Here is a 12873-nt window from a genome sequence, read left to right as displayed (position 1 = left end):
CTGAAATGCCAGTCCCATAAAAAGGTCCAAAGTGGTAGTCAAAAATTGAAGGACAAGTGTCTTGAAACCTTGTGTGTGTGTGTGTGTGTGTGTGTGTGTGTGTGTGTGTGTGTGTGTGTGTGTGTGTGTGTGTGTGTGTGTATATATTTATGTAGTTGTATGGGAGGGGACCTATACTTGTGGTGTCCTGTCTTTGTATCTCATGGTGTTTAACATGGCCCTTAAAAAAATTGATGTATTCTCTGTTCTTTCCCATCCCATTCTATGGATTGGATGGGAAAGCTGTTCATTTTCATATTCTTTTTTTTTTTTTTTTATCTTCCTTCCATGTCCTCTTGTGTCTCTCATGTCCCACTGTATTAGGTCTTCTCTATCCTCCATGTCCATATTCTTCATGATTATATAAATTGCCATCAGTCTCCTTCTTGCCTTCTTTGTTCCAGCATTGTCAATTCCAGTTTTGCTAGTCTCTCCTCATATAACATGTCCAACAAGTATGGAACAAATGTTGTTGCTGCTCTTTGAATCCTTTCAGGTTTCAAAGGTCTGATGTAATTTGTTGTGCTTTGTGAGCACACTGTTGCTGCATATTCCAGCCTTGGCCTTATCAGAGTGATGGTCACTTTCTTTACCCTTTCTTCATCCATGTGGACAAATGCCACTCATGTTTTTTTTTTTTTTCTCTCCTCATTAGCTTGTAAGTCTCTCCAACAATTTTATTAATGTGTTTCTCAGGTGACGTGTTGTCTGACATGAATACTCCTAGAGATCTCTCTGACTTTGATTTCTGTATAATCTCTCCTCCAAGTTTATATTCCCTCGAAATCCTTTGCTTGCTCATTCCAAACTCCGTTACACTGAATTTCTTGACACTGAATTACATTTCCCATGTGAAGCTCCATTTCCAACTTGTATTAAGGTGTTGCAGTATTTCACAATTGTCCTGTACACTCACTTGTCTTGTGAGTTTAGCATTGTAGGCAAAGAAACTTTTACTGATTCCCTCATTCATGTCATTCATATATGTTGCAAACATAATTAGGGGCAAAACTGATCCCTGTGGGTGATAACTTCCTTCCAAGGAGATCACTTGTCTAATAATCACTCACATTTCCCTGTCTGTCACTGTTATTTGCCCAGGGTCGTGTGCTGGTGCTGCTGGAAGTTATGAGGAGTTGTCTTGCTGTCCAGCCAGCCATTCCCTTACGTTAAGAGCTCATGGTTCATGGTGACTGATCTCTGGGTAGGACTGAGGCTCATGTGCCACACACTGTTACAGTCAGACCACAACCCTCATCTCTCATCCCGTATCTACAATACTTGCTGCTGGTAAACAGTTGCTATGTTAAGAGGTTCACTCCTCTCTCTTACTATTCCTGGGACTTGAACCCATCCTGATTAATGATTTTTATGATTTTGCTTATGTCTTGATCCTAATGATAGATAAACAAAGAGAAAAAAAATATTGAACCCAGCTAATTAAGTCTGTGATCTTTGAAAATAATCCTGATGAGAGAAGAATGCTTTTAACAGTGTGCTTAATGGTCATCCTACTTCCTGCCATTCTTTCAGTGTGATGAATTAGAAGGTTGTATTTGATTCTGCTCTTGACCACTCCTATATTTCTTTGTACCATTAACTCTTTTCTGTTATTTAGCATCTTTTCATTTTTTTCTGTTGCTTATGAGAGCCACATCTAAACACTATACTGGCTACAAATGTGAAGATCTATTCCTGTAATTCTTTTCTCTTTCTTGTGACAGCCACATCTAAACATTACACTGGCTACAAATGTGAAACTCTTTTCTCTCTCCTGACATCTTTATCTAAATATTATACTTGCTAGGAATTTGATAATCTATTTAATTCTTTTCTCTCTCTTGTGACAGCTTTAAACATTGTATTGGCTTGGAATTTCATAATCTATTTAATTCTTTTCTCTGTCTTGTGACAGCTTTATCTAAGCATTATACTGGCTAGGAATTTGAGGATGTATTCACTTGAAAAATTGTTTTCTCTACATTGTGGATGTATGCAATGACTACATACAGTGCATATGAATTACTGTTGAAAGAGTTGATTAATGTGGGGTGTAGTCATCTTGTTTCCTGCCAGTCTTTCTCCATGACAAATTGCATGGTGTGTTTGATCCTCCCCATGCCCATTCCTGTATTCCTTCACTCCATTAACCCTTCACTGGTATTCAACACATTTTTCCTCCCTGAGGCATTCTATTTTGTTTGACACCCACTTCCAAACATTATACTGGCCAGAAATGTGAAAATCTATTCATTATTTTTTTCCCTTCCTTGTGAGAGCCACAGCTGAATGTTAATATGTGCTGGATACAAATTTAAATATCTATTTTTTAGTCTTTTTGTCTTCCTTGTGACAGCCACATCTAAACATTATACCTAATAGAAATGTGAAAATACATTATTTTAATTCCTTTCTCTTTCTTCTGACAGCCACTACTAAATATTATATTGGCCAAAAAACTACAAATCTATTGTTTTCATTCTTTTGTTTATCCTGTGAGAGCCTCATCTAAACATTATACTGGTTAGAAATGTGAAAATCCATTCTGTTTTTTCTCTACCTTGTGACAGTCACATCTAAATATTATAAATGTATTTTCAAGTTCTTTTTGTCTTGTTTGTGACAGCCACTTCTAAACATCATACTGGATATAACTTTGAAGTCTATTCTTTTCTTTCCTTGTTGATGCTTGCAGAGATTGTGCACAGTGCCCTAAGTGGTTGGAGTTGTTGCTGAGAGCTAATTAAGGTACAGTAAAATCCCTCTTATCCAGCATCAACGGGACCGCCGACATGCCGGATACTTGAATATTACTGGATACTTGAATAGAAGTGAAATTATGTACACAATCACCACCCTACACTCACGCATCCTACCATAACAAAGATCAGCTGATCTTAATCAGCAGCTGATCTGATCAACTGCTTAAGTGTAAGCACAACACATTTCCTCTTTTCTACAACTTTAGGCATGATGAAGGTGTCAGGCGATAAACTGCACACGCGGGTGTGAGTCACTGAGTAAACACAGTGTAGTGGGCCGCGGGTGGCATGAAGCAGTGCTCTCTGGTGGCGAGGGGACAAAGTATGCCTTGCGCGGGAATTTTAATTGATTTTATGAGTACACATTGATTTTTTATTGATTTTAAGGCTCGGGGAAAAATGTGCCGGATACTTAAAGCTGCCGGATGAGAGGGATTTTACTGTACATATTATTACATTATTACAGTATTACAGACACTCAGGAGCAAAGGAGTGAGGAAGAAAGCTTAGTCCAGTAGTATGTACTAATCCAGATGTTTTGTAATGTGATAATGCAGTGTGTTTAGTGTTTGGAATTGATGTTTAAGGAGTTGATTAATGCACATGTTATTATTACAGGTATTCAAGAGCCAGGGAATAAGCAAGAAAGCTGAGTCCAGTCTGCTGTCTGCACATTAAGCCTCAGCTTGTTTGCTCCCATTATGTATTGTACTTAAAGCTTTGAATTATTATTGAAAGAGTTAATTAAAGCATACATTATTATTACAGGCATTCAAGAGCAAGGGAGTGAGGAGAAAAGCTTAGTCCAGTCTGCTGTCTGTGCATCAAGCCTGAGCTGGTCTGCTCCCACGGTGCAGCGTGTGGCAGTGTTAGCAGACACGGCTCTTGTCTGCACCTCATCCTCTTAAAGATATGAGGTGAGCAAGAGGGTGATATTGGTGTAGCTTTGTGTACCATGTGGGAAAACTCCTGCTATGGGGTAGAGTCCTTGGTTATAGAAACAATACATTTACTCTGGATGATACACACTAAGACTAAGATACCACTGAGTGGTTTAACTGCCCTACAGGCCTCAGTGAGTACATTGTGGCTTAATTAGGGTCGGACCATTTCATCCTGAGTGTTTATGTGTTGTCCTTTCTGGGAATTTCCCAGCCTGTGGCACTGCCAGACTTTTTAATGGGCAAATTACCAGATTAGACCCTAAGTGTCAGAGATAACCTTGCTTCCAACTCTCTCTCTCTCTCTCTCTCCTCTCTCTCTCTCTCTCTCTCTCTCTCTCTCTCTCTCTCTCTCTCTCTCTCTCTCTCTCTCTCTTTTTTCACGTGCTGTGTGAGAGGAAGTGACCAGTGGATTGACAGGTCACTCTGACAGACTGAGTCTGAGTCACTGACTAACTGACTGAGTCACTCAGAGAAACGTGACAACACCTGGAGGAAACGTTGCCAAGTATTGTGGTGTTTGCAAAACACAATGCAGTTCTCACTAAAAAATAGACATATATTACATTAACTTACCTTTTTATATCATTACAGTGTATATATGCTACAACTCCATTTAATGTTGTAGTAGTAAGTATCTGACATAAGGTATGTGTTGGTAAAGTTTAGCAGCACCACAGGACGGGAAATCCCCAGAAAGGACAATACCCAAATGTTGAGGATAAAAGGGTCAGACCATAGGTGAGGCTGTCCGAGTGTTGGAGTGGAGTGGTGTTTGTACGCTGGTGTCAAAAGCAGGTCTTCTGTGAAGGAAGAGAGAGTGGCTGCTCAGACTGGAGGCCAAGACACCTTCACGTGTCTGGCCTCACCACAAGTCCCTAGAACATCATGTCAGTTAAGAGAACTCAGGGTATTAGTTTGTCCTTTTCACAACTATAGACCCAACTAGTTATGGAATTTGGTATTATTTCTGAGATAGTAATCACCCAAAAAGCATTACTTACTGCATTATTAGATGGTAAGGGAACTGAACTGTATAAACCTTTTGCTTGTTCTTAGGACAAGTAAAAAGATATATGGCCAGCTGTGCTATACCTAAGCTCCTGGGGTGTAGTAGGATGGTCCATGAAACTGTCCCTTTCCACCACGGGCTGGCTTGGCTAAGAGTGTGAGTGATGTGTGTGTGTGTGTGTGTGTGTAATATAGGGTTTGAGCAGGGCTCATAGTGTCCTGTCTCCATAGCTATATTTATCCAGCATTTCCTTAAATTTCTGCATGTTTGGTGCTCTAACAACCTCTTCATTTAAGCAATTCCAGATATTCACAGCTCTATGTGGAAGACTGTTCTTCTTGATGCCCCTCAAACACTGACTCTTCTTCCCTCTCAGTCCTCCTATATGTTTCTTCTTCCACAATAATCTTTTATGCAGAACTTTATCAAAAGTTTTTTGATGTCCAAGCACACTACATCTACCCACCCATCTCTGTTTTGTACTTCATCTATTACTCTTGTATAGAAACTCTGTACATTTGGTACACATGACCTTCCTCTTCTGAAACCAAATTGTCTATTTGTTATAACTTTGTTCTTTTCCAAATATTTCACTCACTTTTCTTTGATCACTATTTCACAGATCTTGCCTATAACACTAGCTACCAACACCAGTCTATAATTTAGTGGCTCAGTCCTCTTTCCTCCTTTGTGTATTGACACTATATTTGCTCTCTTCCACTCTTTTGGTACTTTTCCCTCTATCAGTGAGCTGTTAATCACATCCCAAATTGGCTCCACCACTTGTTCTCTACATTCTTTTAGTGTCCAGCCTGATACTTCATCAAGCCCCAATGCTTTCCTGACATCCAACTCTCATAACAATTTGCCAATTTCATGTTTTTGCACCAAGACTTCCTGTAACCCTTCCCACCACACTTCCTCATTTGGTTCTATAAAATTTGCTTCCACATTGAACACAGACCTAAAACTCTCATTCATAATTTCACTCATCTGTTCCACTGTTTGATATATCCTTTCTCCCTTTACTATCTTGTCAATGGTCTCTCTGTTTATCATCTTTCCATTAATATACCTGTAAAAAAAAGCTTGGGGTCTTCTTCACATTTCTTTACCACATCCTTTTCAAGTTGTTTCTCCTCCTCTCTTCTTATTCTAAAATATTTATTCCTTGCCTCCTTATACTGCTTTCTATTCTTTTCATTTTTTTTGCTTCTTCAATTTTTCCAAGCTATATCCTTTCTCTTCTTAGCTTATGCACATCTGGCATTATACCAAATATGTTTGTTCCTCCTTACTTTTTATATAGGTACATACTTCTGCACACCTTCATTGTACTTCTTCAAGAATGTTTCATATTTCTCTTGCACTCTCATGCCTTCCGTAAGTCCCTTCCAAAGAATTTTCTTAACTCTGCAAAATTTGTCTTTGCGTGATTTAATCTCCCATTTTTATAATCCTCCTTACATGCTAGAACCTCCCAGTCTTACAGTACCACTTCTAACACCACATGGTCACTTTTTCCCTTTGGGATTAAGCATTTAATGTTTGGACAGGGCTTTTTTTGTGAACACCAGGTCTAGCATTGATGGTTCCTTCTCCTCTCTGTATCTTGTAAATTCCTCCACCCATCGGTCCATTGTATTCAACATAGCTAACTGTAGCGTTTCTTCACTCCATTGTCCAGCATTTCCATTAACTTCCATCTCCTCCCAGCTTACATTTTTGTGGTTAAAGTCTCCCACTAGTAGTATTTTACTGTCCTTCCTTATCATGTTGTCTAGGCACTTCAACACTTCCTTTTGCATTTCCTTGTGTTGTGGCATGTACGTTAATATGATCCTCCTCCTCTCTCTTCCACTAGTCCTGATTGTTATACCTATCACCTCCACCATACCATCTCCACGTTGCACTTCTTCCACATATATATCATCTCGAAGTATTATCAGTACTCCTCCTCCTCCTTTTCCCTTTCTATCTCTCCTCTAGTAATTATATCTCTCCTCCTTAAAGCTTAAGTGGACTTCCTCTTTTAACTTTGTCTCTGTTAGGCACAACACATCTGGTCTACTTTCTTTCAGGTAATCTCTCACTTCCAGTACACCTGAGAGTAACCCATCTATGTTTGTATAAATTACTCTTAATGTACTGCTTCCCCACCACTTGTAATTTCTCCATCTGCTGCTGTGGTTCTTTCAGTACTTGTTCCCTTTCCCAAGTGTACCATTTCCTCAGTGTCATATCTAGTATCTTCCAATAAAATTTCCTCTTCTCGGTCTCTGTCCTTCTGTTGTTTTTTTCCTTAGCTTCATTTCTCAGGTTCCGCTCTTTTTCCCTTTCTTCCAAGTTCATATCTCTTTTTACCCAAATATTTTTGTATTCTGAACTTTCAGCCAGCTTCCTGATTCTCACTAGGATCTGCCGTATTGCAACTTGGGATCTCATTCTCACTTTTAATGGTCTTTTACCTCCCTCACTATATTTTCCAATTCTATATGCCTCTTCCACTTCTCGTTCCAGTCCCTGTTCCTCATCTTGGACCATTGTAATAATTTTCCTTACCAGTTCCTTCTCTTCCATCTCTCAGATTTAACTGGGTTTTCTTCTCTTGCAGTCCATGTGTGTGTGTGTGTGTGTGTGTGTGTGTGTGTGTGTGTGTGTGTGTGTGTGTGTGTGTTGCTTTGTATGGGCCACTACATATGTGATTACCAGTCTGGTATACAGAAAGATAGATAGATTATTATTGCTGCTGCTGCTGCTGCTGCTGCTGCTGCTGCTGCTGTATATAGATAAATAGATAGATTTTACTTTTTTTTTCCTTTTTTTTTTTACTCCAGAGAAGGTAGAAAGATACCCATAACAATATATTTTACTTTGCTCCAGAAAATATAGGAATGTACCTATAACAATTTCCTAAAGCTGTTTTCCCATCCAGGTGGTGTGAGCACTGGGACAAGATGAAGAGAGTACGCAGCAAGTTTGTGGATGTTTTGCGGCTGCACGTGCGGGGTGGAGCGGGGGGCATGGGTCTGCCGCGCCTCGGGGGAGTGGGAGGCGCAGGGGGTGATGTGTATGTGGAGGGGAAGGAAGGTGAAGCATGGAGACACTGTGTCTGTTGTGATGGGAAGTGACATAGAGAGATTATGTTTGTTATGACAGGAAGTGAGGCTTGGCATTTAAACACTGTTATGACAGGGAATGAGGCTTGGAAACTTCCTTCTCACCCTGCTCTCTCTCTCACAGACCACTTCTCACCCTGCTCTCCCTCTCATAGACCACTTCTCACCCTGTTTCCCTCTCACAGACCACTTCTCATTCTGCTCTCCCTCTCACAGACCACTTCTCACCCTGCTCTCCCTCTCACAGACCACTTCTCACCCTGCTCTCCCTCACACAGACCACTTCTCACCCTGCTCTCCCTCTCACAGACCACTTCTCACCCTGCTCTCCCTCACACAGACCACTTCTCACCCTGCTCTCCCTCTCACAGACCACTTCTCACCCTGCTCTCCCTCTCACAGACCACTTCTCACCCTGCTCTCCCTCCCACAGACCACTTCTCACCCTGCTCTCCCTCTCACAGACCATTTCTCACCCTGCTCTCCCTCTCACAGACCACTTCTCATCCTGCTCTCCCTCTCATAGACCACTTCTCACCCTGCTCTCCCTCTCACAGACCACTTCTCACACTGCCCTCTCTCACAGACCACTTCTCACCCTGCTCTCCCTCTCACAGACCACTTCTCACCCTGCTCTCCATCTCACAGACCACATCCCTCTTACCCTGCTCTCTCTGTCTCTCTCTTTCCCTCACAGGCCACAGTCTGCTGAAGCTGTGCAAGGCTCAGCCAGACCAGCAGTGGGTTGGGGCAGCTGGCATGGACAGTTACAAGTATCGCATCTGTGGGGAGGCTGGCGCTGAGCTGATCATTCCTGTCCCTACAGGCACCACCGTCTGGCTCGAGCAGCACCAGAAATTGCTGGGTGAGAATGCCACTCTCACCTTTTTCCTGATGGCACTCTCACTCTTTTCCTTTTTCACCCTGTCTTTATTTTCTCTTTGATCTCTTGTTAGAATTTTTTTTTTTATTGACAGGAAAGAATTGGTTCTGAAATAGACTGGTGGATGAATGGAATGGACTCAGTAATCAGTTGTTAGTGTATATGTATGTATGTGTGTGTGTGTGTAGGATGGTTAAGCTGTAATCAGTAGAAATATTTCCCTAAGTTAAGGTGTGATTTTTATCTTTTCTTCCTTTTTTTTTTTTTTTTTTTCAGGTGAGATAAACTGTGCAGGAGACAAGGTGTTGGTGGCTTGAGGTGGGCAGAGCAGCAACCCCAGCAACCAGTACAATGGGCAGAAGGGACAGGTGGGTACTGGTGGGACATCAGGAACACTGGCACTTCCTTGGCTTATTTATTTATTGATTGATTGATTTTCATGTAAGTGGGGCACTGGCCAACAGCAACAAAAGGTTAAAAAGAAAAAAAAAAGTCTCACTAGAATGCCAGTCCCTAAAGAGAGGTCAAAAAGGATCATCGATAATTGGAGGACAAGTGTCTTGAAATGGAAACCCCCTCTCATACATGCGAAATGTACTCTGTGCATGGACAGATAAGGCACCTGTGCAAAGTTAGCAGCTGTGGGGGTGAGAAAAACTATGTACAAACCTGCTGGCTTCTTGCACTACCCCTTTTTGATGATGTGTTCTCATGTTCCTATGTTCTCGCATCCACAGGGACACATTGTGAAGCTGAAACTGAAGCTGTTGGCTGATGTGGGTCTGGTGGGCTTCTCTAACGCTGGCAACAGCATTAGGGAAGCCTGAGGAACAGTGGTGTTCCTCAGGGTTCTGTCCTGTCACCCACTCTTCTTATTATTCATTAATGATCTTCTAAACCAAACTTCTTGTCCTATCCACTCCTACGCTGATGATACCACCCTGCACTTTTCCACATCTTTTCATAGACGTCCAACCCTTCAGGAGGTAAACATTTCACGCAGGGAAGCCACAGAACGCCTGACTTCTGATCTTTCTAAAATTTCTGATTGGGGCAGAGCAAACTTGGTATTGTTCAATGCCTCAAAAACTCAATTCCTCCATCTTTCAACTCGACATAACCTTCCAGACAACTATCCCCTTTTCTTCAGTGACACTCAATTGCCCCCCTCTTCTACACTGAACATCCTCGGTCTGTCCTTTACTTATAATCTGAACTGGAAACTTCACATCTCATCTCTAGCTAAAACAGCCTCTATGAAGTTAGGTATTCTGAGATGTCTCCGCCAGTTTTTCTCATCCCTCAGCTGCTAACTCTGTACAAGGGCCTTATCTGTCCATGTATGGGGTATGCTTCACATGTCCGGGGGGTTCCACTCATACTGCTCTTCTAGACAGGGTGGAATCAAAAGCTTTTCATCTCATCAACTCCTCTCCTCTAACTGACTGTCTTCAGCCTCTCTCTCACCGCCACAATGTTGCATATCTAGCTGTCTTCTACTGCTATTTTCATGCTAACTGCTCTTCTGATCTTGCTAACTGTATGCCTCCCTTCCTCCCACAGCCTCGCTGCACAAGACTTTCTTCTTTCTCTCACCCCTGTTCTGTCCACCTCTCTAATGCAAGAGTTAACCAGTATTCTCAATCATTCGTCCCTTTCTCTGGTAAACTCTGGAACTCCCTGCCTGCTTCTGTATTTCCACCTTCCTATGACTTGAATTCCTTCAAGAGGGAGGTTTCAAGACACTTATTCATCAATTTTTGACTACTGCTTTGATCCTTTTATGGGACTGGCATTTCAGTGGCCATTTTTTTTTATTGGATTTTTGTTGCCCTTGGCCAGTGTCCCTCCTACATTAAAAAAAAAAAAAAGTCCACACTGCTGTGGGCCATCTCCAGCGCCAGACCCAAGGTGGCCAGCTACCCCTGTGAGTGTTCTGCACCTCTCTCTCCTTGTTCACATCATCTCCACTTTGCTCTGCCTCATGTTTGCTTGATTTTTTGACTGCACTGCTCATTGCCTTTAGTTTATACTGTTTCATGTCTTCTCTATATGTACTCTCTCTCTCTCTCTCTCTCTCTCTCTCTCTCTCTCTCTCTCTCTCTCTCTCTCTCTCTCTCTCTCTCTCTCTCTCTCTCTCTCTCTCTCTCTCTCTCTCTCTCTCTCTCTCTCTCTGTCCATGAATATGTCTGTCTGTGTGTGTGTCACCACACTTCAGGGCTGAAGTATTGCCATAGTTCACACAATTCATCATTTTCATCCCTGCCTGTGAGTCACAGCCTGCTCAAGGAAACATAGAACCATTCCCAAGACTAGACAAGCTTCACTATGAATATTCTTCATGCCTCTACTTTGCTAATCTGTCTTGGGCTCATGAAAGTTATGTAGAAGGTACTCTTTTAGGTACAAGTCATTGCTTCAGAAACATCATTAGTGCCATGTAATAAAACTGAAGACAGGAATTAATGACAGGAGAAGCATATAAAAAAATAATTCAATGAAATATACTATTATTATTATTATTATTATTATTATTAGTAGTAGTAGTAGTAGTAGTAGTAGTACATTTTATTTTATTTTATGAATTTAATTTTATTTAGATTGATTATTATTATTATTGTTATCATCATTATTATTATTATTATTACATATTATTTCTCCTTATCAGCATAGATAATATTGTGAGATGGAGGCAGTTGGCCAAGTGAATAAGTAAGTTTGGATAACCTGACTCAAGGTTTGTTATGTTCACTTTAAGACAAGAACATCATTCATTGCATAACTCAGGTCAAGGGCAAAAGGAAGTCAGGTGCTTGTAAACTTTACCTTAATATAATGAACAATTTATAGCAAACAAAGCTGCCTATTGAAAAATGAAAGGATAGACAGGCCAGCAGATGTTACATCACGGCAGTCTGACAAACAGATCAAGTACTCTCATGATTCACTACTAGACTAGCAACAGTCACTTGTTATTCCACTTGTCACCAATACACTCCTCCCTCCAACAGGAAATAATAACATACACCATAAACTCACAATGGTTGATAATCACTGACAAACCACAAAGCACTTCACCAAAACCACCACCACAAAACAGCATTAAATAACATAACTGCTCTCACTGAATAAACCAAGACAAGTATCATGAAAACTGAAGGTACATGTACTTATCCACTGCATAGAGTGTAGCAGTCCCAAGCAGAGGCACAACACAGCTCACTACAGCCCACCAAGAATGTCTGTCAGCTTTACCTCCGGCCTGTGCCTAGATTAAGCCCACCTGGGCCTGGCATGTACATTTCCATTGGCCAGCCACAATTCATCCCAAGCTTATGACCTGATTCCAACTTTGGTTAACTGGGAACTTGTAACAATAGATAGATAGATAGATAGATAAATATATTATTATTATTATTATTATTATTATTATTATTATTATTATTATTATTATTATTATTATTATTATTATTATTAAAATAGTACAGATACAACATATCAGACAAACACAAAATGCAAAATCAACTGAAGAGAAACAAAACAGCACATTACAAGCCTAATTTTATGCAGCTTTCTTGAAATAACTCATCATTTGAATTTCTAACTACTTTGTTCCCTCCGATGACGCTGCAGCCGACCCTGGGTGTGGTGAAGTACAGTGACATGCGGCGGCTGACCATCGCTGATCTGCAGGGACTCATCGAGGGTGCCTACTCCAACATGGGGATGGGGCACCGCTTCCTGTGCCACGTGGAGTGGACACACTTCCTCCTCTTTGTGGTAGTCAACAGCTTCCGGCTGTCACCCAAACACCCATACTGTTCACCCACCGAGAATGTCATGCTGGTCAACAAGGTGAGTGTGTGGGTGCCCAGTGCCCTGCAGGGGTGTGTGGGGCTGAGGAACTTTGGGTGAATGTGATGTCTGTGTGTTTACAGTTTTGACTTGCTGTTGTGTTGTGTTGATTGGCAGCTTTACTCTCATTCTAACTAATAGGAGAGTTATTTGCTAGTGCTCTTAATACTGATTCTGTGCATTTATGGTTGTATGTGGACAAAATGCTTTAGTTTTGATTCTGTTTTTGTCAATTTATGACTTGGTGTTGGAACAGAACTCC

The 12873-nt window shown here is 41.1% G+C and overlaps 1 protein-coding gene across 11 annotated transcripts in view; it reads left to right on the top strand.

The window, feature by feature from the left end:
- LOC135113812 (GTP-binding protein 10-like) overlaps window positions 1-12873 on the top strand; it is a 107497-nt gene that overhangs the window by 76201 nt on the left and 18423 nt on the right. For 4 of the 11 annotated variants that reach the window (XM_064029428.1, XM_064029430.1, XM_064029431.1 and 1 more), the window contains exons 2-5: window positions 3570-3718; window positions 7690-8738; window positions 9033-9124; window positions 12390-12611. In XM_064029428.1, the coding sequence (XP_063885498.1) occupies window positions 7898-8738; window positions 9033-9073 (882 nt within the window). In that variant the 5' untranslated portion in view covers window positions 3570-3718; window positions 7690-7897 and the 3' untranslated portion in view covers window positions 9074-9124; window positions 12390-12611. Of the gene's footprint in view, window positions 1-915; window positions 1330-3569; window positions 3719-7689; window positions 8739-9032; window positions 9125-9493; window positions 10684-12389; window positions 12612-12873 lie in introns of those variants that run through there. The other 7 variants (XM_064029433.1, XM_064029434.1, XM_064029437.1 and 4 more) reach the window with 7 other exon arrangements.

This window comes from Scylla paramamosain, chromosome 26 (assembly GCF_035594125.1).
Source record: "Scylla paramamosain isolate STU-SP2022 chromosome 26, ASM3559412v1, whole genome shotgun sequence".
In the NCBI taxonomy this organism is placed as follows: Eukaryota; Metazoa; Arthropoda; class Malacostraca; order Decapoda; family Portunidae; genus Scylla; species Scylla paramamosain.
The sequence above is the reverse complement of the archived record's forward strand: the minus strand, read 5'-3'. Positions and strand labels throughout refer to the sequence as shown.